At 35.1% G+C, this 26,763-nt stretch overlaps 1 protein-coding gene across 1 annotated transcript in view; it reads right to left on the bottom strand.

Annotated features, from left to right (window-relative positions):
- The window catches only part of SCEL (sciellin), an 80,298-nt gene that overhangs the window by 15,968 nt on the left and 37,567 nt on the right, over positions 1 to 26,763 (bottom strand). Inside the window, exons 7-15 of the mRNA XM_075089251.1 lie at positions 25,189 to 25,257; positions 23,308 to 23,373; positions 22,031 to 22,096; positions 19,916 to 19,948; positions 18,562 to 18,633; positions 7,371 to 7,430; positions 5,709 to 5,765; positions 4,356 to 4,415; positions 2,791 to 2,880 (exon numbers count right to left, since the gene is read on the bottom strand). Coding sequence (XP_074945352.1) covers positions 2,791 to 2,880; positions 4,356 to 4,415; positions 5,709 to 5,765; positions 7,371 to 7,430; positions 18,562 to 18,633; positions 19,916 to 19,948; positions 22,031 to 22,096; positions 23,308 to 23,373; positions 25,189 to 25,257 — 573 coding nt within the window. The remainder of the gene's footprint in view (positions 1 to 2,790; positions 2,881 to 4,355; positions 4,416 to 5,708; positions 5,766 to 7,370; positions 7,431 to 18,561; positions 18,634 to 19,915; positions 19,949 to 22,030; positions 22,097 to 23,307; positions 23,374 to 25,188; positions 25,258 to 26,763) is intronic.

Below are 26,763 nucleotides of genomic sequence, written 5' to 3'. Positions count from 1 at the left end.
GTATGTGACAGCTGAAGAAGTAGTCATCTTGCCATACATATTTTGAACATTTCTGAACTGATTTAATAATCCTGTTCCGCCAGGAATTCATAAGGTACATGGTAATTATTACCTGTTTCATATCACTCTTGAATAATGTTTAGCAATGTTAGGAACACTTTTTCATAATCATGTGTATTTACAGAATGTGTCTTTTTTTTCAGGGAAAGTGTAACAGACCAATAACATGATTGTGTAAGGTGTTACACAGCCCAGATACATTTTTGTAATGTGGATATGTCTTATTTGATTTCTGTGCAACACCAGAAATGCATTAAATGTGCACAGTTACTGAGAAGCTTAAACGATAAATGTTTTATTTATGTTTATAGAACATAACAATATGCTTGTTATTTAATAGTAATGTAGCAAACCTGGGTTTGCTCACCACAGAGAAAGCATCTCCTCAAATGAAGACCCAGTGCTCCATTTACATTTCAGGCAAGATGGAAGCAAGCTTACTAATTAGGAAAGCAACCTGAAGCTAAGTGATTGCCTCTTGAAAGAGTTTTTCTGGCTATTTTTGCCCTGACCAAGCTAGACGTGCACAACACATGTCACAGGGTGGAGTATATTGACAGTGCAAGTGCCTAAAGTTTCTTGCTATAGTGAAAAGTGGCATAGGAATATCACCTATTTCTATGAAGTATGGGCCTGTCTCCACTTGTTTTTGTTTTTAAGCTTATTTTTCCCAAATCTTCCATTTAACTCATTGTATTTAGCTGCAGAAACTAGCACTGATTCAGGTTGACATTTCAAATCATCTAGTTAAATCAGGGTTGAGATCATTGTCTTACATTTGCTGTAGGAGGTTGGAGCACAGTTGGAATTTGTGTATTCTGAAACTTCTGCATGGCCTTGAAGACCAAGCCCATGAACTGGCTGAGAATAAGAGAAAAGCTAAACAGCGTACACTTTTAAGGCTCAAAACGAATATTCAACACAAAAATTAATTAGCATTTTGCAGACATCAGGCTTCTAAAATGTAATATTCTGATTATCTTTGAAAATTAAAATAGAGAACAATAACACAAAAATGGCAGGGCAAAGAGTATGCTTCAACATGAAGTGTTACCTTACACTTGACAAAATATGTAGCCCTCACTTGAAGATGTAATCCTGGTCTAATTCATGAAAGCTTACTAAATCAATGGTCCTTGCAGTTTGTTCTTTCAGGTTTTATGCAATAAAACCTGAGTTTTATAAAAGAGTATTTACTGTTGAGTAGTTTGCTGTACAAACAAGTCAAACCCTAGCAAGTAAAGGATTGAGTGATGCAAACTGGAAGATGGGCCTTGATCAGACAGGCAGTTCTCAGGCTGCATTGTGGCTCAGTTTTAACTTAGCATCTTGTAAAGCTGTCAGCCTATGCATTTGTTTGAAAAGGCTCTGAGTCTCCTCACACTTTCTGTTGGCAAGACTAGAAACTGATGCTTAGAAAATATTTTTGCTGTAGCTTCATTGATTTTAGTTCTACACAGTACACACTTTTAAAGATGTGGTTATATATATTTGTGTGTATTCCAACCGTAATACTGTAGCCAATTATTAAAATCCAAGGGACGCTGTTCTCTACACTAGGACACCCAAAGAAAGTATTTTTCTCTATACAACTTTCTGTAAGATAAACAGTGTTATTTTCAGGCATGCTGCATCTAAATACCCATATTATGTTGAGTGGCACATTGGCCATAGTTCCCATAAAGTACCAAACTGTGACTGCTATTTTCCCTATTAGTAAGGCTCAATAGAATATTCCTCCTCTCCCTTCCAAGTTATCAGCCTTGACTCTGGCAATTCATGACCCATACCACACCTTACATATGGGACTGTCTTTAAATAGTCCTGTCTACATTAATATTTAAATCTACATATATGGGTGAGTTTGTACTGTAAAGACATTTTCCTAATCCAAAGAGGTCCTTCATTCAAGGATTACATATTATGGGTCCTGTTGTCATATTTCTTGAAAATACATTTTCAGTCTGAAGAAAAAGATATTGTTTCTTTTATTTTAATGATTTCCTATTATCAACAGACCTGGTGTTTAGTTAGTTCCATTAAATATCCCTATATGCTATTTTTCACTCAGATTTGCAATACGTGTACTTGCAGAGACAGAATCCAGGTAGGGCAAGAGTATTGCAAGAGAAATGGTTTTAAAAATAGTTTGTACCTGGTAAAAAAGTCAGAAACCTGTGTTTAGTTTCAGTGATTGGGATAATAGGTGATACGGGGGTTCAGATTCATTCCATGTAGTTCTAGGAAGTTAACAAGGCACCTGAGTGAAGAGTGTAATGTTTCCCTTACAGTCTCAGAAAGGAATAAGCTCCCTGAAAGCATGGTGCATCTGGCATGCAGGAAATGCCTTTCCTCTATTGATTATACTGTATTTCCTATATTGATTATTGATTTCCTCTATTGATTTTCACTTAACAGCTCTCGTAAATTTCATGCCTCAGCTACATCTCTAGAGCTACCAAGGGTATGTCTTGTTCTCCCCACCCTGTGCACTAGAGCTATGCTTTGTGGGCTAATGTTCATGAGATCCTGGAAGCAGAATTTGGAAGGGGGCTGGCATGAGCCCAGAGACCAGTGTGAGGTTTCTAAACATCCCTGAAATTTCTTGCATGAAGATGGTTTCTCTTCGTTGTTTTTTTTGTTTTTGTTTGTTTGTTTGGTTGGTTGGTTTTTTTTCCCCAAGAAATGGCACTTTAGACATTATGGTTCTCAATTAATTGTCCACAGTACCTGGTCTTTCTTTCACTGTCACTGGAGTACTTTGTTTCTGGGAGATTATTTGGAGCCCTTGGAGGATTTTCACATGCTTGCTCAGTTATCCTAAGAAAAAGAAAACAAACCACAGGAAAAGAAGCACCTTTTAGAAATCATTTTCAGCTACACAGCTTGCAGTTACACTTACAGGCACAGATGTAGAAGCTTGGGCTAGTAAGAGTAGGTAATAGAAATTTCTCTTTTTCTTACTGTTGTTAAATTGTTGCTTGTGAAAAGTAACAGAATCACCAACCTCTGGTTTATGCTATATATTAAGGTCACAAACTTCATCTAATTTTAATTGAACTCTAGTTTCCTTGGAGTACCCACTGAGGTTTTCAACAGTGCAGAAATGTCTCAGTGGTTGATAGCATTCTGCATTTTCTTGGCAGTATTCTTCAAAGTTTTATTCTTGGTTTTACTATATATTAGTTCCAAATTTTCTTTTTTTTTTTTTTTGGATATGTTACAGTGATATTTTATTAGAAGTAACCAGCTAAACAGATACATAGACTCTTATTTCAAAAAGTAGGATTACAGTTCAAGCAAAAGAAACCTTGTCTCCTGCAGTTTCCCCTGCTGCAAACATGACGATGCAATCAAACATAAAAATAAATTGTGTCAGACAAATTATAGGATTTAAGGAATAAGTGCTAATAATGTTTTTGATGATTTTACAAAGCAGCTCAGACAAAGGCTGCTCTTCTTGTGTTCTGCCAAAGGTTATATTCTGAAACAACTTGATGATTATAAGCCTTAACTCTGGATGTTTAGGCTGCAGCTTGATTTATTTAAGTGAGCTTGCCAAGGCTTGAAGCTTTGCTAAATGAAGCTTGCTCGGTGCTGGTCACTGTTTTATATGCATAGCATGCTGCATGAAGCAGCACTCTCTATTGTGTTTGACTCCTAAACTGGCAGGCCCCCTTTCAGAACTAAAAGAGAAACTCATTCACCCTAGATATACAGTATATGCTCCTCTGGTCAAACTGTCAATTGGGACTGCTAGGATAAAAATACATTATGCTAAAAAATAGCAAAAGTACTTATGTGTACAGATCACTAAGTTATTTCTCTTCGTTTATGTATGCAACTAAATAGAAGACTCAAAAATATACCACCAGAATGGTACCTGAAAACATAATACTAACTTCACTTTAATTGACCAAAATGGGTCTTAGTTTTTCCAGATAATGAAACCTAGTAGCAGTGAATTTTTTCAACTATGAGATGCTAACTGCTGAGTAAACCAAACACCTATAGAGCACAAAAACAGTTCAGCGGATTTTGTGACCAGGCTTTTTCCTTCACTACAAGAGATTATAGGTCTGAGTCATTACTTTGCATTACCAAAATACATGCAGCTATATAATTATATTTGGTTAAGCAGGCACATTTTATAAATAATATGGGTATCTTCCTCAAGCTATGCAAATTCTGCTTGCTTGTATTAGGAATTCACATTTTCTGGTACCACACTAAGCAACTACAGCTCTTGATATTAGCTCTTTAAATTTTAGAGAGAACTATGATTTAAGTCTCACCACTTTTTACTTTGGTCATCAGTAGACTTTACTTCAATGTGATCACCAAGTCTATCATCTCTGTGAAAGTAAGAAAGACCTCAGAATTAATCAAATTATTTAATTCAACCGAAACATATTAAATGGGTTGAATCATTTATGTTGAAGAAGAAAAAAATTATGTGCATTTCACAAGGAAGATTCCTGACCACACTGATTATGTATCATAATTGTTTCATAAGTGTTTAGTTAGTTATGAAGAGTTATCAGTTCAAACATGAATATTTTTCACACTACTTGGACTCGATGATCTTAAAGGTCTTTTCCAATCTAAATGATTCTATGATTCTAATGATTCTACAAAAGAAAAAAAAGCTACTCAAAAATGCTAAGTTCACTATAGAATTGTAGGATAATTCAAGTTGGAAGCGTTCTTGGGAGGTCTCTAGTCCAACATCCTGAAAGCAGGGAGAGATCTGAGGTCAGACCAGGTTGCTCAGGTTTTTTCTAGTTGGGTCTTGAAAACCTCTAAGGACAGAGATGGCACAACTTCTATGGAAACCCGCTCCACTGCTGGCCTCTCCTCCTTATATCCAGTCCGAATCTCTCTTATTTCTATTTGTGACCCCTGTGTCTCAATGTGTTGCCATGCTACAGGTGAAGGGCCTGCCGACATCTTCTAAACCAACTATAGCTCTCTCATTTTAATTTGATAACATCATTTCATTCAGTGCAGGCACCAATACCACAAGCAATGGCTGTCAAAGTGTGTTATTTGTTTTGTTGGTATATCCAGCCCAGATTCCTCTTACCACTGCTGTTATCTAGGGCTATATATGATCTCTAGGACCATATGATCACATCTATACTTGTAGCTAGTAGCTCACTGCCTGTGAAAAATCTGATTTTGTATTAATAGTTTTTCTTAAATGGTCTTTAATTGCAAATAATGATATTGTCCACTGAAGAATTGTTTAAGATTTTAAACAGGCCACATTGGTTCTCATTTGAAAATGGAGAACAATACTAAGAAAAAAGAGGGGTTGGTGGATTTTTTTTTTATTTAAAGGACAATTTTTAGTTTGGTGGAGCATTTCACATTAATTTAAAGAACTTTGATGGTCATGCACTGCCTATTTAGTGTTCCAATAGGATAAAGTCAAGTACTACATTTGTTTCTTCCGCATGGAATAATTTATATATACTAGTCATTATTTAATGAGGAATTCTTAAAAGTTTAAATTCTACAATTTAAATAAAATAAAAATATTAATTTTGACTCTTCTAATTATCTTTAAAGAACAGAACTTATTAACATCTAACCAACAACAAACATTTTGTAAGTACATAAGGGAAAGATTATGACAGCCTTGCCTCTTATTTTTCTGACCAGCAGTATTTATTTCAGTAAAATCCTCAGGGTCTTTTCCCCTGAAACAGCAAACAAATACAACTGTTAAAGCAGTCTCCCTATTAGGGAAGAGTTAAAGTCTAGTAAAAGAAAGAAATATATTTATGTACACATTTAAAGAAGAAAAGTAAATTGTTGGTTAAGTTTGTCTTCAGAATTTGCAAACACTTGTGTTATTGACCATAAGAAAAAATGTTTACAATTTTCCACTAACAAGGTCAAGTTCTCTACAGTTAAATAAAAAAATCATCTAGTACATCCAAAAAAATAAAAAGACTTTGTTTAAACATATCAATGCCATAGTTTAAGATTCTTCTTTGTCAGTGAAGATAGTAAAGGAGAAACATGAACTTTTCAAAGTACTTAGTATTAATTTACAGGCTCCAAGGAGCTTAATTCTTGTTTGCATCATTAATTTTTGGGGAAAAAAACTAAAAATATGTCCAAATGACAACATATTTTTGCTTCTGGAACAAGAAATTACCTCCCTGTGTCATCATAGCTAACAATTAAAGCATTGATTATATCTGTACTTATACTGAAAATATAAGCATCCAGAGATTTGCAAAGTTTACATATAAGGAACCATTTAAAAAAAAGTCATTAATACAATTAAACTAGTGGCTACTAATGGCTAGTTTTTCCTCTGGATGTTTTTTTTAAAATGACTTTAAAATGGCTCAGTGAATTAGAGAATAGAACGACCTATGAAAAGCACTCTAACTGATGTAAAAAACCCTGATTCCCTTTAGGTAGAAGTAGGGAGCAAAAGCAAAAATCTGTTAGCTCTGTGAAATTGACAGCTTGGTTGCTTCAATCTGTAACAGCCTTATTAATCTTAAAACTCTGGATGCTTCCTAAAATTGAGTGGTATCTCAAAGTCTTGGACTCTATTGTAATAAATTATCTGTAAATTAAAATTTGCAAAAAAATAATATTCAACTTGCAGTTTAGTGCTAAAGGTACATATATATGTATGCATACACGTGAGATAATCTACTGTAAAACAGCTGATCCCATCTGTTGTGTTGGCAATATTTATGTGCTGCTACTGTTTAGAACATCATTCTTGAAGTTATCTGCAGAATTTTGATGTTAGGTGTGACAAATATTTCATAGCTCTTACTAGTGCTAGTACCCTGGCAGTTCCTCCCTTTCGTACACTGAAAAGCTGCTTACAGACCACAGGAAACTTGGCCTGAAACACGCTGAACTGATGTGCTGTTCAAAAATGTAAGTTCAAGCTGTTCTTTATGGATCACTACCCTTGCTGACTGAAATGCTTTGTTACACCCTGTTCGGGCAACACTTATCATCCATGAGTTCTACAGTATTTTATTCAATGCCCCTTCTCTCACTGTATTAAAATATTTCTTCAACATTTTTATTGAGGAAGCATATAAGGAATGCTTGGAAGCTTGCCATAGATATTACTTGTTCAGCTGATAGCATACCTGGCAGTTAATTCATCTGTATTTTTATATTCATCATTCTGTGGAAGGAATGCTGCTTATTAATCTATAAACATTTTGCAGATTTGCAACATTACCTTTCCTGACTTTCTCATAATTGCAAACTACTCACTGCCTTAGAAAAGCAGGGCCTGAGAAGCTTTGAAAACTTACTCCTTGTCACTTGTGAAAGAGCCTGGATTCACTTTGATGAGCTTATCGAGATCTTGGTTCCTTCAGAGACAGAAAAAAACCCAGATCAAATCACAATTAGTATAGCCAGCTGTCAATTAGCCAAATTAAATACGCACTTAAAAAGAAATTATAATTGACACATTATTTATGAAAGACAAAATTAAACTGATGAAAAGTTCAAAGCATACATAATTTTAGTAATTCAAAGATATTCGTAGACACAGCTGTATGTCCCCCATATGCACATAAGCATACGCTTTCCTGGAATAAGAGGACCAAACCATGTTTTGGAAACAACAGGCTATACCTAATACTTATGTCAAAAAGGATAATTGCCACTGAACATGCATCACGGACAACTTCAAAGACTTCCTGACCTCTAACATGCTATGATATAACAAGAAACTTTACCAGATAATACAATCATCCAAGTATTCCTAGTAGGCTATCTGGACCAGCTCCTTTCCAATTAAACTCTCCCTTCTCACAAGAAATTCCATGTTTAAACTGCGGGACACTAAGAATTAGTTACATCCACTGATTTCTGAACTTCCATAAAAGAGATAGGGTGTGATTTGCTATTATTATCTGATGTAAGGAAGCATTAATCTTCCTTCAATTAATTTTTTTCAATATAATAATATTAAACATACAATATGTATTACTCTAGCATAACTATTAAAAATAGAAATTGAAATCAATGTCTTTCATACTCTTTGAATGGAGCATTTAGTAGTATCAAATCAACACGTGGCATGTTGCTTTGACTACCTTTATTTCCCTTCAAAGGATTACACTGGTATTAACATTTCTATAAAACACTTCATTTCTGTGAAAATGCATTTTCCAACAGCAAACTCCACTACTGAGAAACTTTCAGGAACTTTACCTAAAAAGTTACAATCTAGCAACCTTAACTCACTACAAAAAAATTGGAAAAACTGGCTTTTAAGAAGAAAGCAATGGGAAACAAGTGATGTTCATGATGGTATGACAGTGCCCCCACTGTGGGAGCTGTTCTATAACCTGGTAGTCAGCCATGTTCTATGTGTCTCATTACTGACATTTCATTCTGAACAGTTCTGTCATGAAACAACATCTCAATGAAAGATAAAGACAGCCTTTTCAGAATTCTTCTTGGTCACGTTTGTCAGCTTTGGTGCACCCTTTGATGACATTGTCACGATCTCCGTTTGTTTAGGAATGAAACAAAACCAATTCAATGCAAGGAGTCTACTGCCATTTAGCTAGAATTCCACACCAGTCATTAACAAATGAGTAATCTACATATTATATATTTGTGCAAATTCTCTTTACACTATCACAGATTTCACACTTTTCAAAGTTTTCCTTCAGAAGCTGGAGTTTTGCGGTTATCCAGAAATATCCTTGCCTTTATGAATTGGATGGCAAATTGCTTCCTCAGTACTAGGAGGCAGCAGCACTAAAATGACAATAAGGCTAATAGGATCTCAGGTAGTTATTTTATTAACTTATATTTTTGCAATTTTTGTTAAGAAAAACCCTCCAGCCATGTATGTGTCTGGCTTGAGTAAAAGATACATTATTATTCTTGTCTCCTGCATCCTCCATTCCTTTATGTACTTAGAGGTGTTTAAAATACACTTCTCAAGTCTTCTATAAAGCCTACTGAAGCTTTGCAATTGCAGCTACTTCAACTAAGATCTTCATATGCTATGTAACCCTCACAAGTACCTCAGCCTCTGTGTTGCATATAGATCCAAAACAGAAAGCAGGAGATTTGGGACTCCTGTTCATTCTGGCTGCAATCGTGGGACTATATGCAGTTTACTCAGCAGCGTTACCAGTAGCCTTTCTGCTTACTTCTGCTGACTTCCACAGTGTGGTGCAAAGCTGTGCCCTGCATACACTCCTATGTATGATTTTCAAAGGAATACAAGCATTTGGAGAACCAAATTCCACTATGCTTTTTATGAGACTTAGCTCAGTAAACTTATAAGTTTGAAATTTTTATTTACAGTATAAATATAAAATATTGTATTCACTTTTTTACAATTTTCAATTTCATATTTTTTACTAATTCCTGGGGGGTCTTCTTTCAGAATCAGATAAATTAATTGGAGACACCTTCCTATAAAAATAATCAAATACCCTGCGGATAAAATACGCTTCCACCGCAAGGCCCAAATACTAGAACTCTTTGTGTTGGTCTTTGTAAGAAATGTTAAAATATCTTAGTGTTTTTTTGTATCAAATGCTACATAATTGGATTAATAATGCTATAGAAATTGATTGTAGAACACTGGGAAGTTATGTCATTTATATACTTGTTCTTGTAGGTAACACTTTTCTGTCAGCAGGGAAGGAAGGAAGTCCCTCAAGATCAGCAGGAAAGATTCTAGTTTTAAAACACAATCTTTTTAAGTTTTCACATGCATTTTAACACACTTCCTTGGTAACTTCAGATTTGCTTTACCTTAAATTGCTCTGTTCTCTTTGCACAGAGTTTTCAAACAAAAAAAAGAGTTATCTAAAAGAGCTCAACCTTGACCTACTGCCTATTTGGAAATAATGAAAAAACCACCCCAAAACTAATAGAGTTACAAACTTCCAATAATTTAAGAATCAGTCCTTCAGAAATGTGTTTACTGTCCCATATTAATCCTTGGTGCAACTTGAGGGATAGATGAGTTAGTTCCCTTCTGTGGACTTTAAATCATGATGACTTAGCAGTCAACAGCATTTTTTTACTTCCTCATACTTTATTTTCAGTGCTTTCCGTGCCACAATGCACTGATCACCTTGCGAGGAAGATTCCGCTTGCTGTCCAAAGGGAGAGTGAAAAAAAGCAATAGAAGTCTAGGCTGCCTGTGCATGCCTTATCAACTACCAGCCTGATTTATAGAATGCTAACACTGAAGAGTCCTAATAAGTGAACAGAAACAGTTGAAGGTGCAGATTACAGCACAAAAATACGTGCTGACTGACCCATTCAGCTACACTTTATGGTTCCTATGGAACAAAACTTCCGTAAAACATAGTCCTTAGAAGATATTAATTTATTGCGCTGGTAACACTTCTTAAACTTTCACCCTCATGAAACATCTGCTTGACAAGACTGCAGCAAGTAATCAGGACTGACGTCTTGCAAGTTCTTTGCCTTGAGGTGGCTGACTAGTGCAAAGGAGAGGTCATAGGATATGCAACTTCAAGCTAATGGTTCAAGCATAGTTCAAGTTATAGCAAATAAAGTTAAAGTTTGAGAGCTACTATTTATGAAAGGATAAAATGTAAACTAGGGCAAGCTGCAGGACATAGTGAGCAAGTCAGAATCTACCTGAGTAGTTTCAGAGCATACTTCGGTTGATTTTTTTAATCTCTCTTGTTAGCAAAGCTGCATTTGCTTTAGCAATAGCACACAGTGGGTACCAATGCTGATATGACCACATACCCCAGTCTCACATTTAAAATTAGAGTGGATGTGCAATACAGAGTCTAAAAAGAATGTCAGTTTAGGTTTAATTTGAGAGTTGTTAGCATGCTAAAAATCAGCAATACAATTCATACCTTTTGTAATAATTCTAAAAGAGATGTCAAGTATTAAAGTAGGGAAGAGACTAACCAATATATTAATACATTAAAGAAACTCCTTTAATATCAGAATATCACACGCTGTGAAAGGCTGTTGTGGAGAAGTCTTTCCAGTTGCAGGGAAAATTGTCATTTGAAAAAATAACCTATTTCAGTGTCCAAGGCTGGCTGAATGGAATTCACACTTCTTAAATTTTCAACAATTTTTTAAAATATAGATGCTGATGGAAAAAAGCAGCATAAAACTTCTAAGACAACACAAAACTGTTTAGACAAACTTGAGGAAATATCTTTCAAATATGCTAGGTGGCTTGTAATGGATGCTGACAGTTTTCATAGGTCATTCCAAAGGATGCCACCTCCAAGCATAGTATGTTCAGAGACAGCCATTACACCACTGTGAGCATTCTGCCTAGGGTGAGTATTTTTCAAAATGGATGAGAATGAGGTAGGTCAGACAGCCTGTCAGGAGGAGAATATATTGTTTGCTCATAAATTCAAGAAGATGAAATATTTTAATACAACCTCAGGGCATGACTGGAATTTTTTAGGAGCACCTAACTCAGGGTAACATATATACTTTTGTACTCTATATAAAAATATTGGAATAGCAGTACAGAGGGTTTTGTATCACTTTTTTTACAAAAGGATCAAGTATTAAAAAAATAATTAATTTATTGTAAAATAAAAATATTAAGACTTAGATTAAGACCTAGGTGTGCTTGTTATCATCACTGAAGTATGGAAGACAGTTCTATTGTTTAATTTACTTTTCCCTTTGTAAGTGACTACCTCCAGAAAAATGTCTATTCTGCCTTTAACATTCCCTTGGAGAACAATGCTTAAAATAGCAGTATAAGTCTACAAGAAACCCACACTCTGAAGGGCAGAAAAACCTATGTGCAACCGGGCCACTGTGGGCTTCATGCTACAAACTTGTTAACTATGAATTTTGTTGCTGCTGTCTGCTATTTTGCCTCTAGCTGCTTGTGTAAAATAGGATTAGAAATCTGACAACTAATGAAGAGAGTCCAGCAGAATAAAAGGCTAGCAAAGAAGATAATTAAAGTAGGTTTAAAAAGAGATGTCAAGGCAGGCTGTGTGCAAAATTTATGGCTTAGTTTAACCAGACACTCCTATTCTGCCAAATCTTGGACCTCTATGCCTCTCAGACACAAATAAAAAGGGAAATTATTTCGGGCTTATGTGACAAGCTCTCCAGAAGTTAGCTAAATTTCAAAAGCTTAATATTTCTGACCCCGAATCAGTCTCAGCAAATATTCCTTCATTTACAGAAACATTCTCTTTTGGGTTATTTTATTAATGTTGGGTATGTAATGTCTTCCTTGATTTGATGCATAAAAGACCTATAAACATATTCAATAGGTAACCTTTAAAGGTATCAGAATGAATGTATGATATAATCAAAGTATGATTTTTTCCTTTTATGGTTTGTATTAAAAATTTAGAGAAACTGAGTTGCCTACATTTTGCTTTGACTTTCAGTCTGCATTTGATTTTTAACTCAGTTCACTTGAGATAAAGCTCTAATACTTTTCAGTCCTTCTGCTCTGTCAGATATGTTTGTGAATCTCGCTTATTTCAGTGGATAATAGGCCTGTAATTCTGGTTTAACTGGTGACAAGTCAGATCCCCATCAAAAAGGAAAACTCGAATCCCATCCAGACGTTCAAGCACAGCTAATAGTTTTTTGAGTTTTGGGTTTGGTTTTTTTTATTTGTTTCTTTGCTTTTCCTTGAAAACATTCAGATAAAGTTCAAATAGCATAGAGATAAGAAACATGTGAACCATGTCTACAAAAAGAGCTTTAATTATGTCATTGGTTGTTTGATGAAAGCAATTTTGTATTTACAATAATAATAATAATTTTGTATTTTTGTATAATTTGTATAATAATAATTTTGTGTTTACAATACTGAAAGCAACGAAGAAAACAATTATCAAAAATAGATTTTAAAAAGTTTGATCACATTATTCTGACTGTCCTTGTGCTGAGGGGGCCAAATTGATGTTGATCCTGGACATGTGTAGGAAAGAGAGCGAGAAGATAAATTTTAAACAGACCCTAGTCACGCTCCTGAACCTCGAGTACCAGGCAGGAGAGTATGTGACCACAACTCCATACTCATTCAGTGAATGCTTACTTAACCTGTAAAAGTCCTGCTAAGCCCATTTCTAGTTTCCAGATGTCCTCTAATTCCTGAAGGCATTCTTGCCTTGTTACCTAGAATTTCATCATCCCACTTTGCTGATACAGACAGTTCACATATAATACCCAAGAACCAATATTGTTCTTTTATGGACCAGAAAACTGAAGGACCCACATGAATTTCATAAGACTTTCTGTAACATCTTTAATCAGTGGCACACTTCATGTCAAATCCCAGGATACTTAGTGAGGCTTCACATCTACTGTGTCATTATCAGCATCATCAATCCAGGGGCAGATCTATTAAAGGAGTCATACACAGTAGTTTTAATAGATCTCCATCTTTTTTTGATTAAAACCCCTAAGCAGGATTATAAAAATTTCTGAGGTCACCAACTATTTCTAATCAGTTGTATTATAAGATACATATAATATTTCTGAACATGATACCAAAGAAGTTACATACATTGTCCTTTCTTCAGTGGTCTCTCCCAGCTGATCTGCTACAAAGCTTTCTGATCAACAGCTGCTGCTTCTGACATGATTGAATATGCAAACACCACAGTAACCAAGCCTGGCTAAAACCTTAAGGGCATTTCTGACCTAGTCATGTCAGCACAGAAGATGACAGAAACAAACGATTGCCAACTGGACCTTCCAAATCTGAACTAAAAGAGTTGGCCTAGAGTATAGTAAGTATGTCAGGCTTCTCAATGGATAAAGTTTAACATCATGGGTCTGGCTGAACTTTGATCTGCCATCCTTGGCTGCTTTGCTGCCCCTATATCAGACTTTTTCATGTATAACTGAAAATGAATAAAGAAGTTATTTGAGAAAAGAGTGGCATTTATTCTGAAGCAGGGTGCATTTCCTTCCACACTGCTATGCTCACTGATCAGTGCCAGGAGCCCTCATTCAGACCTTTCATCAATAACAGCCGAGGATGAGGGAACAGAAGAGCTCTGCAGTCAACTGTGAAAGCCAATTTTTACTGTGCCAAAACCAGGGTAATGCTTAGCCCAGAGGATTCTGGAGTAAATAGAGAGGAAGAAGCTGTTGATCAGAATGTTTTATAGGAGATGGACTAGGGAAGATCACTGAAAAAAAGACAACTTATTCACTTTTGCTTGGAGGATATGTATGACCCTGTAAACACTGTATTATCTTTTTAGTTAGGAATAACAGGCCTGGATGTCTTCACATAACCTCTGCAACAGCAAGTCAAAAACATGCAGAAAAGCTGCAAACCAGCATTCCACTGAATGCTGAATCTGTCAGAATTGGGAGGCAGAAGGTCCCTGTCACTTGAAAGCAAATTAATATTTTTGCCTTCCACTGAAATGCAAAATGTATCATCAGAAATGACTCTAATAATTTGTACTGTCAAAAAAACAATTGAAAAAGTTTTAAACCACTTCACTTTATCATAAGGAAAAAATTGTCATTGTAGCCAGAGCAAGATCTAGCTGCAGTTATGACTACTGAATTATAGGCACGCCCACATGAGTCCTGTTTTAGTTTCCCTGCTTCCAACATTTTTTGAGTGACACAGGTGTCCTCCAGAACATTTTAGAGGTCTGCTGAAGCATTATATAGTCTATAAAAAGTGAAAGCAAATAAAAAAGACATCGCAGTGGAAAAGTCCCAGAAGAATACCTGGTGAGGGAGTCATGCCTTCTAATTTGGTCATCTAAACTTTAGTCCAACCTAAGATAATTCTCTAGAATGTTTCTAGTGGCTGTTTGTAATTGTCTGTCTCTCCCCATAGACCAGATTTCTCTTTTTCATGTGATGGGATCACATAATTGGCCAATGCCTCAAAATGCACCTACATGTTCTATCGGTTTTGTGCTCTTTGCAGCTCTCTAACAATAAAAGTTTTATCAATAAATGTTCATTTAGGAGACCTGACATGACGGTCTTAATTCCCTTGGTTTGGAAAATTCCAAGACAATACCAATTAATTAATATTTTTAAAATAATTTGAAAAAAATCTGTATCTTATTTTTTCCATTCTTCGAAGGTGCCATATGTCAATAGACAGAAAATTGCATCCTTGTTACAAGGGGTATTTTAAACACAGATAATTAATATGTTGTTCTTTCACAATCTTTTAAAAGTGGCAACACATCTCAGGTGAAACAGGTGTATCATTAAAAAGGACGATAATATAAATATATTTACAGCATCGTCTGAATTTGCTACTATCTATCAGGAGTAATTGTAGTGAATTACCCAGTAGAGTATAGGAAAACTCTGCACAGAACTAATATTCAGGGTACTGAACTTTATAGAATATATAATGCTAAAGAGCCAAGAATATAGATCTGCTTAATTATGTCAGAAAAATATTTTAGTTCTTTGTCTCTGTTCCCTAGAAATTGCCTCTGTCAACCACAAACATACAAATGCACAGCTGAGACATTTTCTTCAACCTAGCTCTGCTGTAGACAGCATGCCAAAAATACATGCTTATGTAAAAGTTTCTGCAATATGCCCTGTGCCTCTATTACTAACAGTCGTTCACTGGTAGCAGACAATCTTACAACAGATGCTTTAAGAGCTGAGTGAGATCTCTCTCTAAGTTCTTATGTAGCCCCTGTTACTATCACCTCAAAAGCTTCTCCTCAAATCTGTCCAACACGAATTCTGATATATCTATGCAAAATAAGATATAAATTCATTGCTTCTACAATTTATGAGCTGTTGGAAATACAGCTTTCTCATTATCCCACATCTTTTGGTGGTAATACCTTTGTTACTGTACTGGTAAATGTGGCTCTCTGTGCTATATACTGTTGCTTTCTCTATAGATCATATGCAAGGAAGCAGTGCAGTTGAATACAAGTGAACCCCATATAAAAGCATTTTATAGAAAAACACGCTTTTGCTTCCTAACTGTAATCATTAATGAAAGATTGGCTAAAGGTGTATTAAACACCCTCTGAGTGTTTGAAGTGGTTTAACAAGATTTCCCACAAAACATTGCCCTTTAAAAAATGCAGTTTTTAAAAAGGCTGCATTTAATGGTTGCTACAATTCTGTAATGGAAAAACACAGAGCGAGAATCTTGGTTCTCCACTGAAAGGGGAATAAACATAAGAATTTTAGATGCAATAAATAAAAGACCCATCAAGTAAATCAGAAAATTGTCTCTTTATGTATCCACTGCAGTGCTCATATGCTGCTGCATTTATAAGATACCAAAAGACCTGTTTTGAGGATGACCTATTATGCTCTGAAAAATACACAGTTATTAGTCAGTGGTTATCTTTACCTTTTCTGGATCCTAGCCTACTTATTTACGTTGTCTGGGGTACCTATAGATGCCCTAACTAATCATGAGATGCCTATCCCATTCTGTTAATCATATCCAAAAAGTGGAGTTCCATAGGTCCATGCCTCCAAATATGCTAAATATATTATTGTATAGTCTATGTCTTAAGATGGATGCCACATCTAACTGTTGTACTTGAGAACAATGCAAAACTTGCTTTTTACATTAACAGAATCAGGCATTGCATGGAAGAGTACACAGTGAAGCTTACGCTTTTAGCCAAAAGAGATAGTATCTGACATTCTTTTTGTGTAAATCCCTTCCAAAAGATTTTCCTTGTATTGCTGACCAGTTTGATAGAAAACCAATTGCCATTTTCCACTTATTTTATAGTAAAATTAATTCATTATACCTTTAACATCCCTATCAGAACCCTGAGCAAAAGACAAATAATCAGTTAAGTATGACTTTAAAAAGCATGACCTGAAAATCTTTCCATTCTAGGTCAAAATATAGGAAATTAAAGGATGTAAGATAAAACAGTATTCTAATAAATGTCAGTGTTACTAGAAATACTTTTTATGTAATGGTTTGCTTCCCTTGTGTGGCACAATCATTTTTGCCACAAGTGTTAATATTTATATGACATCTTTAATAGAAAAACAGGCACTTGTGCTGACAGCTGCTTAATGCATTTTTTGATTAGCGTAAATTTAACAAAAATCTGTAGTTTTGTGAAGCTGACACATCAGCAGCAGATGGATGACATCTGAAGCACCAGCCAAATATAAAGGAATTATAGCAGGAGTAGAGGGGGCTGAATTTTGCCCACTAAGATTACAGGCTACTTATAGCTTATATACTGACACAAATAGCTGTAGCAGCGCAATGTTACCATAGAAACTTGTAGAGCAGTAAAATATTCTTCTAGCTCTTCACCAATGGAGGGATGGGAATACAAAGCTTGATATGGTAATGAGAGCCACCGGAGGATGATGAATGTGAACTGATTGAGGGTGGGGATTAAGTCGGTCCTTAACAAGCCTTTAGGAGGGAAGAATGGCTGTGACTTCCCTAGTTAATACAGTGGCGTATTTAATTCCCTAAGATCTCCCACATTTGTTGACGGGAAAACGTTTCACTGAAACATTGCTTTTTTCCTAAGGATTACACTGTCAGATATCTTTTGGATGTTTTTCTCAGTTATTTTGTACAGTTTTTCCATAGTGGAGGCTTTGGGGGAGGAGGGCATGATTCAAAATAATATAGACTGTGGCTTCAGACATCAGAAAACTGTACTTTATGAATCAAATTAAATAAAATCAGCTAATTTAAACTCATTTTAGTGTCTGTACCATTTAACATTTCCAGGTAAAAACTGCAAACTGAGCTACTGTAGTTCTCAGTGCGTATCTAGAAACCTATTTCTAAGTCACTCACTTTTTAATTGTATATTCAGGCATTTTATACTGGTCAAAGTCATAGAGTCAGGTTTTTTTGCATGGTTATTGCTGATTGTTTTGGAAAATGTAACATTGCCATCAGTAGAGAACCTTACAATTTTCTGGAAATGCAGTTAAAAAAAAAATATGCTGTCCTTTCCACCAATAGTCCTCATGGTATTCTGTTCACTTTCCAAGATACATTAGTATGTATGCTGTCTAACTCATACCACAAGAACAAGTCCATCTGTTGAAACATACTAATTTTGTCATACTAAATGGTATATGTTGGGTTTTTACTATTTAAAATGTTGACACTGCAATGCACAAGTTGGGGTTTTTTTAGATACATAGCAGTGTGTAGATGTTACCTCTCCCACAATTTATTGAAGACCGAAGAAAATATATGATGTAATCCATACTACTGCAATTCCTGTTTGCAAACATTTGCAGCAACTATCTATATGCTGCTCTTTAAGATGCAGGATAGACAGGCTGGAAGAATAAAAAATGAGACATCTGAGATATTAGCAAGTCAATGAGTTGGAACTCAAAGTTTGTACTTCTAGGCCAATTGTTAGAACCAGATAAATGCTGCATTTATCACACCATGTCCAAATGAGATATCAAATATGGAAATCAAACAGAGTGCCTAATATCATATTTATCACGTTACAACATTGTTTTGATTATATATGCTTACGTTACCTTGATGTAGCTTGGTTGTCCACATCAGTCTTTGATTTCTCAGGGGACACCTGTTCTGATGAAAAGGCAGCCCTGCAATAGGAACGGTGAAAACATACTTAAGGCACAAGGAGATATTTGGAAACACATTATATCATTTAGATGGGTTATCATTGTACGTATTATATTTCTTACAAGTGACTTTGGATTTTATTTAAGAAACTTTTTTCTGTTTTTTTCTTTAAATATATATAAAATATATCAATTTATAAATAAAATATAAAGAAATATACGTAAAATGTATATAAAGAATATATCTATGAGGAGCTATATAATGCTTTAGCTCACAAAATTATGGCATCCACTGAGCCTTTTGAAAAAATTAGTATTCCAGGACTAGCTGTTTTGCTAGTATGAATATAGTAATAAAGTGGAGTTTCTTTACTTTTCAAAATTATTTTAGTAATAAAGGAACATTTAAATACTTTTCTACTACCTATTAAATACATTTTACTTATTTAGTAAAGACTAACATTTTACTTAGCAAAGTACTGATTTTTTAAAAACTAAATAAGTAAACAATTACACTTTCCTGTTTTTACTTATTTGTGTGAAATGTCAGGTTGGTCACTACAGGAATACTAAAATTATAAGAAATTATAAGAAAGGGAGAAGGTGGCCGATACAGTAGAAAATGAGTTACATGATTCTTTAGACTCTTTCTATTAGGATGGCAACTAAACCATGACAAGGTGTGTAGCTGCCTTAATTATAAGCCATGAAATTACAGGTTGGTTAAGTAATCTTTTCCTAATTTAGACCATGTGACATGTACATTTAATTAATGAATTAATTTAATACATTTATTTTCTAAAATTAGAGCAACCTTTGCAGACACTCAAATAAGTTTAGAGTACTTTATGTGAATTCATCTATGTTAATGCCTTCTATTATGAGCCTTTGCATATGCACAGCTTTTTAATTTACCAGTTTCTTTTTCTTCACTTTGCTCACACCTTCTTTCACTCTTTAGAACATCCGTTCAATGTAAATATTAATATATTTGCATTAGCAACATATATAACTGTGAAACTAAAATTGTCTAGCAGTTTTTAATTTTTTATGCAGTTATAGCTGGTTTTTCAATTTGAATAAATATCCAACGATATGTCCAAAGCTATGTGAAAATAATTACATTTCTGCAGGGAAGGGAGTCTTCTTCGTGTGCTTCTATGACATTGACTAAGGAGGAACCCTCCCAGGTAATTTATACAGTCTTTGTGTTATAAATAAATGTAAAATAATAATCAAGGTTTGTGTGTGTGTGTGTGTTGCATTTTTAAATCTATTAAGAAGCAAAGTAGGCAAGACGTACGTCATTGGAGCCTCTGAATTTTCTGAAGTGGTCCTAGAGAAAGAACAGGGTAAACATTTCAGAAACGGAGTAGCAAAATGCTAGTATGGAAGCACTTCCCAAGATTTTAGATCAATCAACAGGGTTTAATTTTACTTCTTTTTCCTTCCACAATGATGTTTTTCTTTGTTTCTTAATGTGGAACATAACATGTTTAACTCAAGTAGTCTAATACTGAATTCTAATCATATTCTTTATATGTTACTAGGACAATCATTCTTCAATTAACATTCTCCAGTCAATCACTCCGATTACAGTGTTTTGTTTTCAGCACACAATTCGCAACCAAAAAACTCAATTACAGTGAGCTGCTTATATTCTTAGCTGCAACTGCAATTTCTTTTGAGTGTTCTGTAAAGTGTGCTTAATCAGCCTGGAACTGAGGCAAAGCATTCCAGAAGTTTACATGTCATGCTTGACTACAGAAGTCTAGAATCAGGTTCCAGAATCAGAAAACATAAGTAAACAATAAACCCTTACCAAAAAAACCACACATACCCGTGACTGCTGAACTCCCTTCCTGAGGACAGCAGAACAATCAGCCATTCTTCCATTTGAATAGAGGACACAGCTCTTTGCTCTACCCATCTTTAAAACTGACTGTGACCTTTTATAACGGTGGTTGTTAGCATCTATGCATAGCACTTTATTTCCTGAAACTCACATGCGAGTAAAAGGCTTTGCTCTGGTGACTATTAATAGTTATAGTAATATTCACAATTTGAAATAGCTTTCACATCTTCAAAACACTTTAAAAAGATAAACAAATTAATCATTTAATGTCCATCACTGTTTAACCAACTGTCCTTGGTGACATCATTGATAGATGATCCTGGAAGTGTCATGAAATATTCATTAAGAATATTCCTATATTTCAGTCTCCTCTGGACTGTGAGAGTAGAGGAGTAACTGGCTAATTAGTGTTGAGCATGAGACAGGAAACCCAGCATTTTGGTGGAAGCTGGGCAGATGCCATATGGAGGATGCATCCTATTCTGTGCTTTCAAAATTACCACAATCATAATGAGATATTGAAATGAAGCCAGATAAATTCATCTCAGCTGACATATTAAAATATCTAGTAAGCAATGACTTAAAAGAAAATAAGCTTTAGCATTTAGGAGCTATCTTTGTGCTAGGTGGTGAGTGACTTCAAATCTTGGCCAAACAGATGGACAGTAGTAAACACAGAATATGATTAAAAATAATTGCTAACCTTGGTTTTAAGGATTCATCTTAAAGTCTTCCAGTAACAGAGATTCCATAAACTCCCAGGGCCATGCTCTACCAAGGAATTCTACTTATCACAGCAATGTATCTGTTCATTTTATTATTTAATTTAATTTTCATAATTGATATGCGTCAGACTCAGGTTGGAATTTTCCCAGATTAAAACTAGGGAAGCACAAGGCCGTGCTGCAGCCAATAGGGGACCTAAGCAAAGAATATCATGGAAGTTCATCCATGAATATTTTAAACCAACCATATTCTGCTTTTAGATGACAGCACAAGAAATGTTCTCTGTTCTCTTTCTGATCTGCCAGAAAGCAATCACAACTTAGAAATAAACATTAAACATTCATCTGCAAGTAACTGTAGCCTGATCTTTTCTTCTAAACTATTTCTTGAACACCTTACTGAGAGCTGACTAAGCAGATCTTGAGGTTTTGTCCACACTGTTAACCAAAAGGGCCCGGAGTTAGCCCTGGCTGTCAGACCAAATGGCACAAATAGATTCCTGCCCTTAAGGCTAGTTGCTTTATACCAGATTTGTCTTGTGGAGACCTAACTGGAATAGTCCAAAGCAAAACAATGGAAAAGCATACAGGCATTGTGGAAAAATTTTGGGAGCACTTCTGTAACTTCAAGTCACTGGCACTTCATATACTCGGAGCTCAGTCAGTGCTGGGCATCAGACCGCTAAGAGCCAAACAAGTATTTAAGCATGGGATACATTCTCTTCCTGTGCCATCTTACTCATCAAACTCAGTCCCTCAAAGAATTGCCCTGTTGGCTCACTCCCAAAATCAACTCTAGCCAAGAATTAGGAAATAACTAGCAAACATCTGTACTAACCGTTTGGTTTCCACTGTTTCTGTCGTGGTCTTGCTGCTCGAAACTGGGGGAGGCATCCAAGATTGCCTGTCAGTGTTAACAAATAAATTCTTGAGTATTAGTTTAATGCTATGGGGTTGAACAGCATACTGTGAATGTTAGAATGTCCAAAGTGATGCAGAAATACCCGGAACTTTTCTTAAATGATTAGTATTTTGAAATACTGCATCCAGGTGGTTTTTTGACCATTTTTTTTTCTAGAAAACTGAACGGAATTGGAAATACTACAGTAATTTTAATCATTGTTGTGAAAAATCTATTTTCTGACTCTAGGTCATCTTTTCTACAACCTGAATGGTACAAATAAATGGATGATTCATGGGAAGGACAACCAGATAGAATGCACGAATGAATGGGTGTCAAGTATCAACCAAGAAACACATTCAGGATGGTATTAGAGGTCACATAAACATCACAAGCACTTTCAGTTCTTCTATTATTTTGTGACCCACAAAACTATCAATCCAGCAATTGTTTGTGAGGAAATAGCAATTGCACCATAAGCCGTGCAATTCAGAGATGGCCTTTCACATCTGCAAAGAGCCTGAAGAGAACTAGTGGGTTGAAAACACCATAAACTTCCACCAAACAAGCAGGGCTGTTAATAAGAAAATGTTGACATTTTAATTTCTACTTTCATAATTCTACTGACCACAATTTTTATGCATGAAATATGGAAGAGAAGATCACAAATGGACAGGATTTACAGCTGGGAAGGATGCATAAAAATGCGGTAATCGCCAGCAGTACCTTTTAAATTAAAAATGTAATTCTTTGTTCTACACTCTGCTTTTATTCTTGCCCAGATAATGCCCTCTGAAATCCAGATTTTTAAAGCTAGCATGCGGAAAACCTTAGTGTGGTTCATATGTCTTGCAATAGCAGAGGGTCAAGTTTGGCATCAGAGATTTCAGCTGGTCACAATTACAGTGAGCTACAATGCTTTAAATTTAGACGCTGAAAAGGCATACACTAGATGAGTTAGGGGCTACAGCAGAGTTCGCATCTGTTGTGCTTTGTCCACCAGGCCCACAAAACTGGATCTACAGAGATAACCTTGCAACACCATGCAAAAAAGGCGGAGCATGTAAAGCACGAATTCTTGAAGCTTGCTGAGGAGTTGGAGCATGTTAGAGGAGAGAGTTGGTAATGTTTTTTTGTATAGTTGTGGTACATTACTGAGGTTTAATAGAGTGCTATACATCCTCTGGTGACCAAGCAATGGTGGTAATGAATACCTTTTTTTCTTGATTGGAGAAGTCACAGCGGTGTTTGTCGATGGTGCATTAGGAGTCCAAGATTGCCTGTTAAGGAAATATACTCAATTCATTAATCTTCAATAAGTGTATAATTTTAAGTGAAAAAACCCCATGATAAGAACTCATATTTCTACTATCAGAATGATGCAACTCTGTACAGTAAATGGTATGACTCTGTTTATATATGTCACTTGAAATTTTGGAAGTACCTCAAAGGATACAAGATTTGGGATGCCTTAAAGGATTCTGATGCTCAGAGAGCAAATGTGTCTTTATTTGATATCCAAAATAATTGCTGACTTCTTAAAATCTTGACTTCTCTACCTACACTTCAGTCTCCAACCACTGAAATATTAATATCTTTATTTTTCATACTTTAAATTTTATGTTTCTTATTCAGTTATGTCGATGCTGCTCTCTTTTATGATATGCCTGTAAAAGAAGCCGGTATTCCTCATACTCCTAATTATATAAATCCCAAGCCAGTGATTTTTCTCATAAAGTTTATCAAAAAGTTATTGTCCTGCCTTCTGCAATTCTTAATGTAATGAGAATAACTGACAGAGTTTTGCAAATAATTTATTGCTCTCTGGCAGAAAAAAAGCATATACCGTTTAAGTCCCACTTCAGAATTCATGGCAGGTCTATTAAAAAATCATCTCTGGACAAAATAACATAAAATCCAATTTATGTGATATTCCCTGTGTCATCATCACAATGATTTACAACATAATGGAGCAAAATCATAATTTAAAAGAATGACCTCACTTGAACTTCAAATGCCAGAGATACTAATTTGCTCTTCAGAGCAATATCTCAACACTTTGGGAGATGACATTTAACTGCTGTGCTCAGTCTTCACTAGCAACTATATTCAGTGTAATTTATTACTGATAGAACACCACTGACATCGATGAAGGCACACAGTGATATATTTGTCCCTTTACCTTTATAAGAACGGTGATTCAGCTCTTCTGACTTTCATTTTTTAAATAAAAATTTCAATTAGGTAAGAGCTGCAAGTTCTTTAGAAAATAAAATTTCAGTGTAGTGTAGTCATATTACATATATAAAATGGCCATCTCTGAATCATAACAAGCTTTTACATAACTTGTCAAAGATCTTGTACTAACTTATTTTAAATTAAAAATTGGTTGCAGCCTGTTTTAAACAAAAGACTGACTTCTGACAGAACAAAAACTTTCCACTTGAAAAATCAGTTAGCTTGTCTATCAAAAAATTACTTCGGTATTTTGGTACTCAAGTTTCCTATTGGCAATGTTCAATGGCATTTTCCATTGAAAACCTTAATTAGATTTTTTTCATGTAGTCTTTCCTCGGACATACATATTATATTTGGTAGCAGTGTAGGGCTCTAGGACATAGCAACACTGAACTGTTTTCAAAACTCTCTCATTCTTTCTTTTTTGTGTTTAAAATACTTTGTGTCTTAAATAATTGCTATGCTGAGTAAATGTGTAATCTGAGCTGGTCTCTCTTTTAATCTATGTGGAGAAATACACATTTTTAAAGAAAATTGCTCTTATTCTAAAGAAAATATCTGAGAGACATCAGATGAGTTGTCTTCCAAAAGACCCCTTTTCTGCTCACTGGCTGTAGAAAGAGTATATGATGACTTAGATATAGGTGTCTGCATTCCAGATGTCAGGTGTTGAAATGAAGTCTACTATTAGGCCATATGCCATACAAATTGTTTCTTTATATATTCTTGGTATGTACATGTAATCAAAAGTCATGATAATACATACTACTTTGTTGATAATGCATGATGAATGATACATGATGCCTGATAAATTATAATACATAATACTTAGATTATAAGGTTTCCAAAACTCATACCTGTTGCTTTGCTTATTATTCAGAGTTGGAGACTTATTTATTTTATCAGTATCACGTCTGTCTGGAATTCTGTCAAAAACACAGAAATCATTCATAACACACATTTGAGATCTTTTAAAATAAAACAAACAAACAACACTTTCAATACAATTAAAAGATGGAGTATCATTTTGCATTGTGTACAGATTAAAAATTCCCCGGTATCAGAATAGGTATAGAACAGAAGCTGAATTAATATAAATTTAGTGCATGAATATCTGAAGAGTCTAAGTAGCTCACTGAAAAAAACTGTTTAAAAGGTTATGTTCAAGCACCAATTGATACACTGTATCAAGCCTCGTTGTTAACAGTTAATTTCTTAAAATTCCCTTGAATTAGATCAGAATACTAGAAAGAAAGCAATGTTTTTCAGGCAAGCAGTATATAAGCCATCCCCTTTCCCTCTTCCTCACCATCCCTTGAGAGATGCAAGAGTCTTGTTTTCTTTACAGCTTTTAAAGATTTGAAAATACTCTGGTGTAAAACCCTGATAAAGCATAGTAGTGACCTAGAGGAATAATATTTATCAAAGAAGTTAGATTATTTGTGCTTGAATTGATTTTATTAAGCCATGAAATTTACACTAAGAAACAACCACATGATTTTCCAAGCCCGTTATGGATTCCACAGCTGTTGCCTAATACCCTTTCAAATTTTCACAAAAAGCACCATGTAGCTATCATAGCTGAAACAGCGTAAGTACTTAATTTCAACTTTCTTCCCATATATGGAATATCCTTTAATAAGAACAGGGGAACTCCAAAAGGTCAAATCTAAGGTGATGTACATTGAAATAGATTACAAATACTAAATTGAGAGGGTTGTCTTAAATATTTGGCTAGAACAGCCGAAACATATTTTGAGCTACAACTTATTTGCACATAGAAATTACTTAATTTTAGTTATCTATTCCCCTCTATAAACTCAAGCTATAGATACAAAATTATTAATCCTAGAACTATAATCTAATACTGTGTACAAAACATTTTGTACCCTGCCTTCAGCCAAGTATCACAGAATACTGTTGTATTTCATGAAAAGCCTTCAAGGGAGCTCTGGGACACAATCTGCACCCGCATGTGCTCCGTGTCTTTTTCAACACTGGAATTTAATTGTGCAAATACCTATCTCATATCATGGACAGCTTGTGACTGTGACAGGCTGTTACAGTTACTCAAAAGATCACTAGAGGTCTCACTAAACTTGCTAGAACTACAACAGATGTAAACACGAGCGTTTCTTCCAATTCACAGCTACCCAATGAATCAGCATTTCTTTCACGTTTCATTTCATATTTCCAAAATTTCAGCACAATACTTTAAGTACTTCTGTATTTGATCATTTTAAAGACTTAATGTGTCCATCTGGCATACTACTCCACTGCTGCCCAATGCAGCAGAAGCTTTGAAAAAAGTGAAAGAAGAAAAGTAAATATAAAGTTAACTTCTCCTTGTACAACTTCTCAGCTTCTGAAAAGCAGTGGTGAAAGAATATCCTCTGTTTGCACCCAGAATGCTATCTCCAACAGATGCCTTT

Source organism: Phalacrocorax aristotelis, chromosome 1 (assembly GCF_949628215.1).
Source record: "Phalacrocorax aristotelis chromosome 1, bGulAri2.1, whole genome shotgun sequence".
In the NCBI taxonomy this organism is placed as follows: Eukaryota; Metazoa; Chordata; class Aves; order Suliformes; family Phalacrocoracidae; genus Phalacrocorax; species Phalacrocorax aristotelis.
This window is presented reverse-complemented; position numbering and strand designations above follow the sequence as displayed.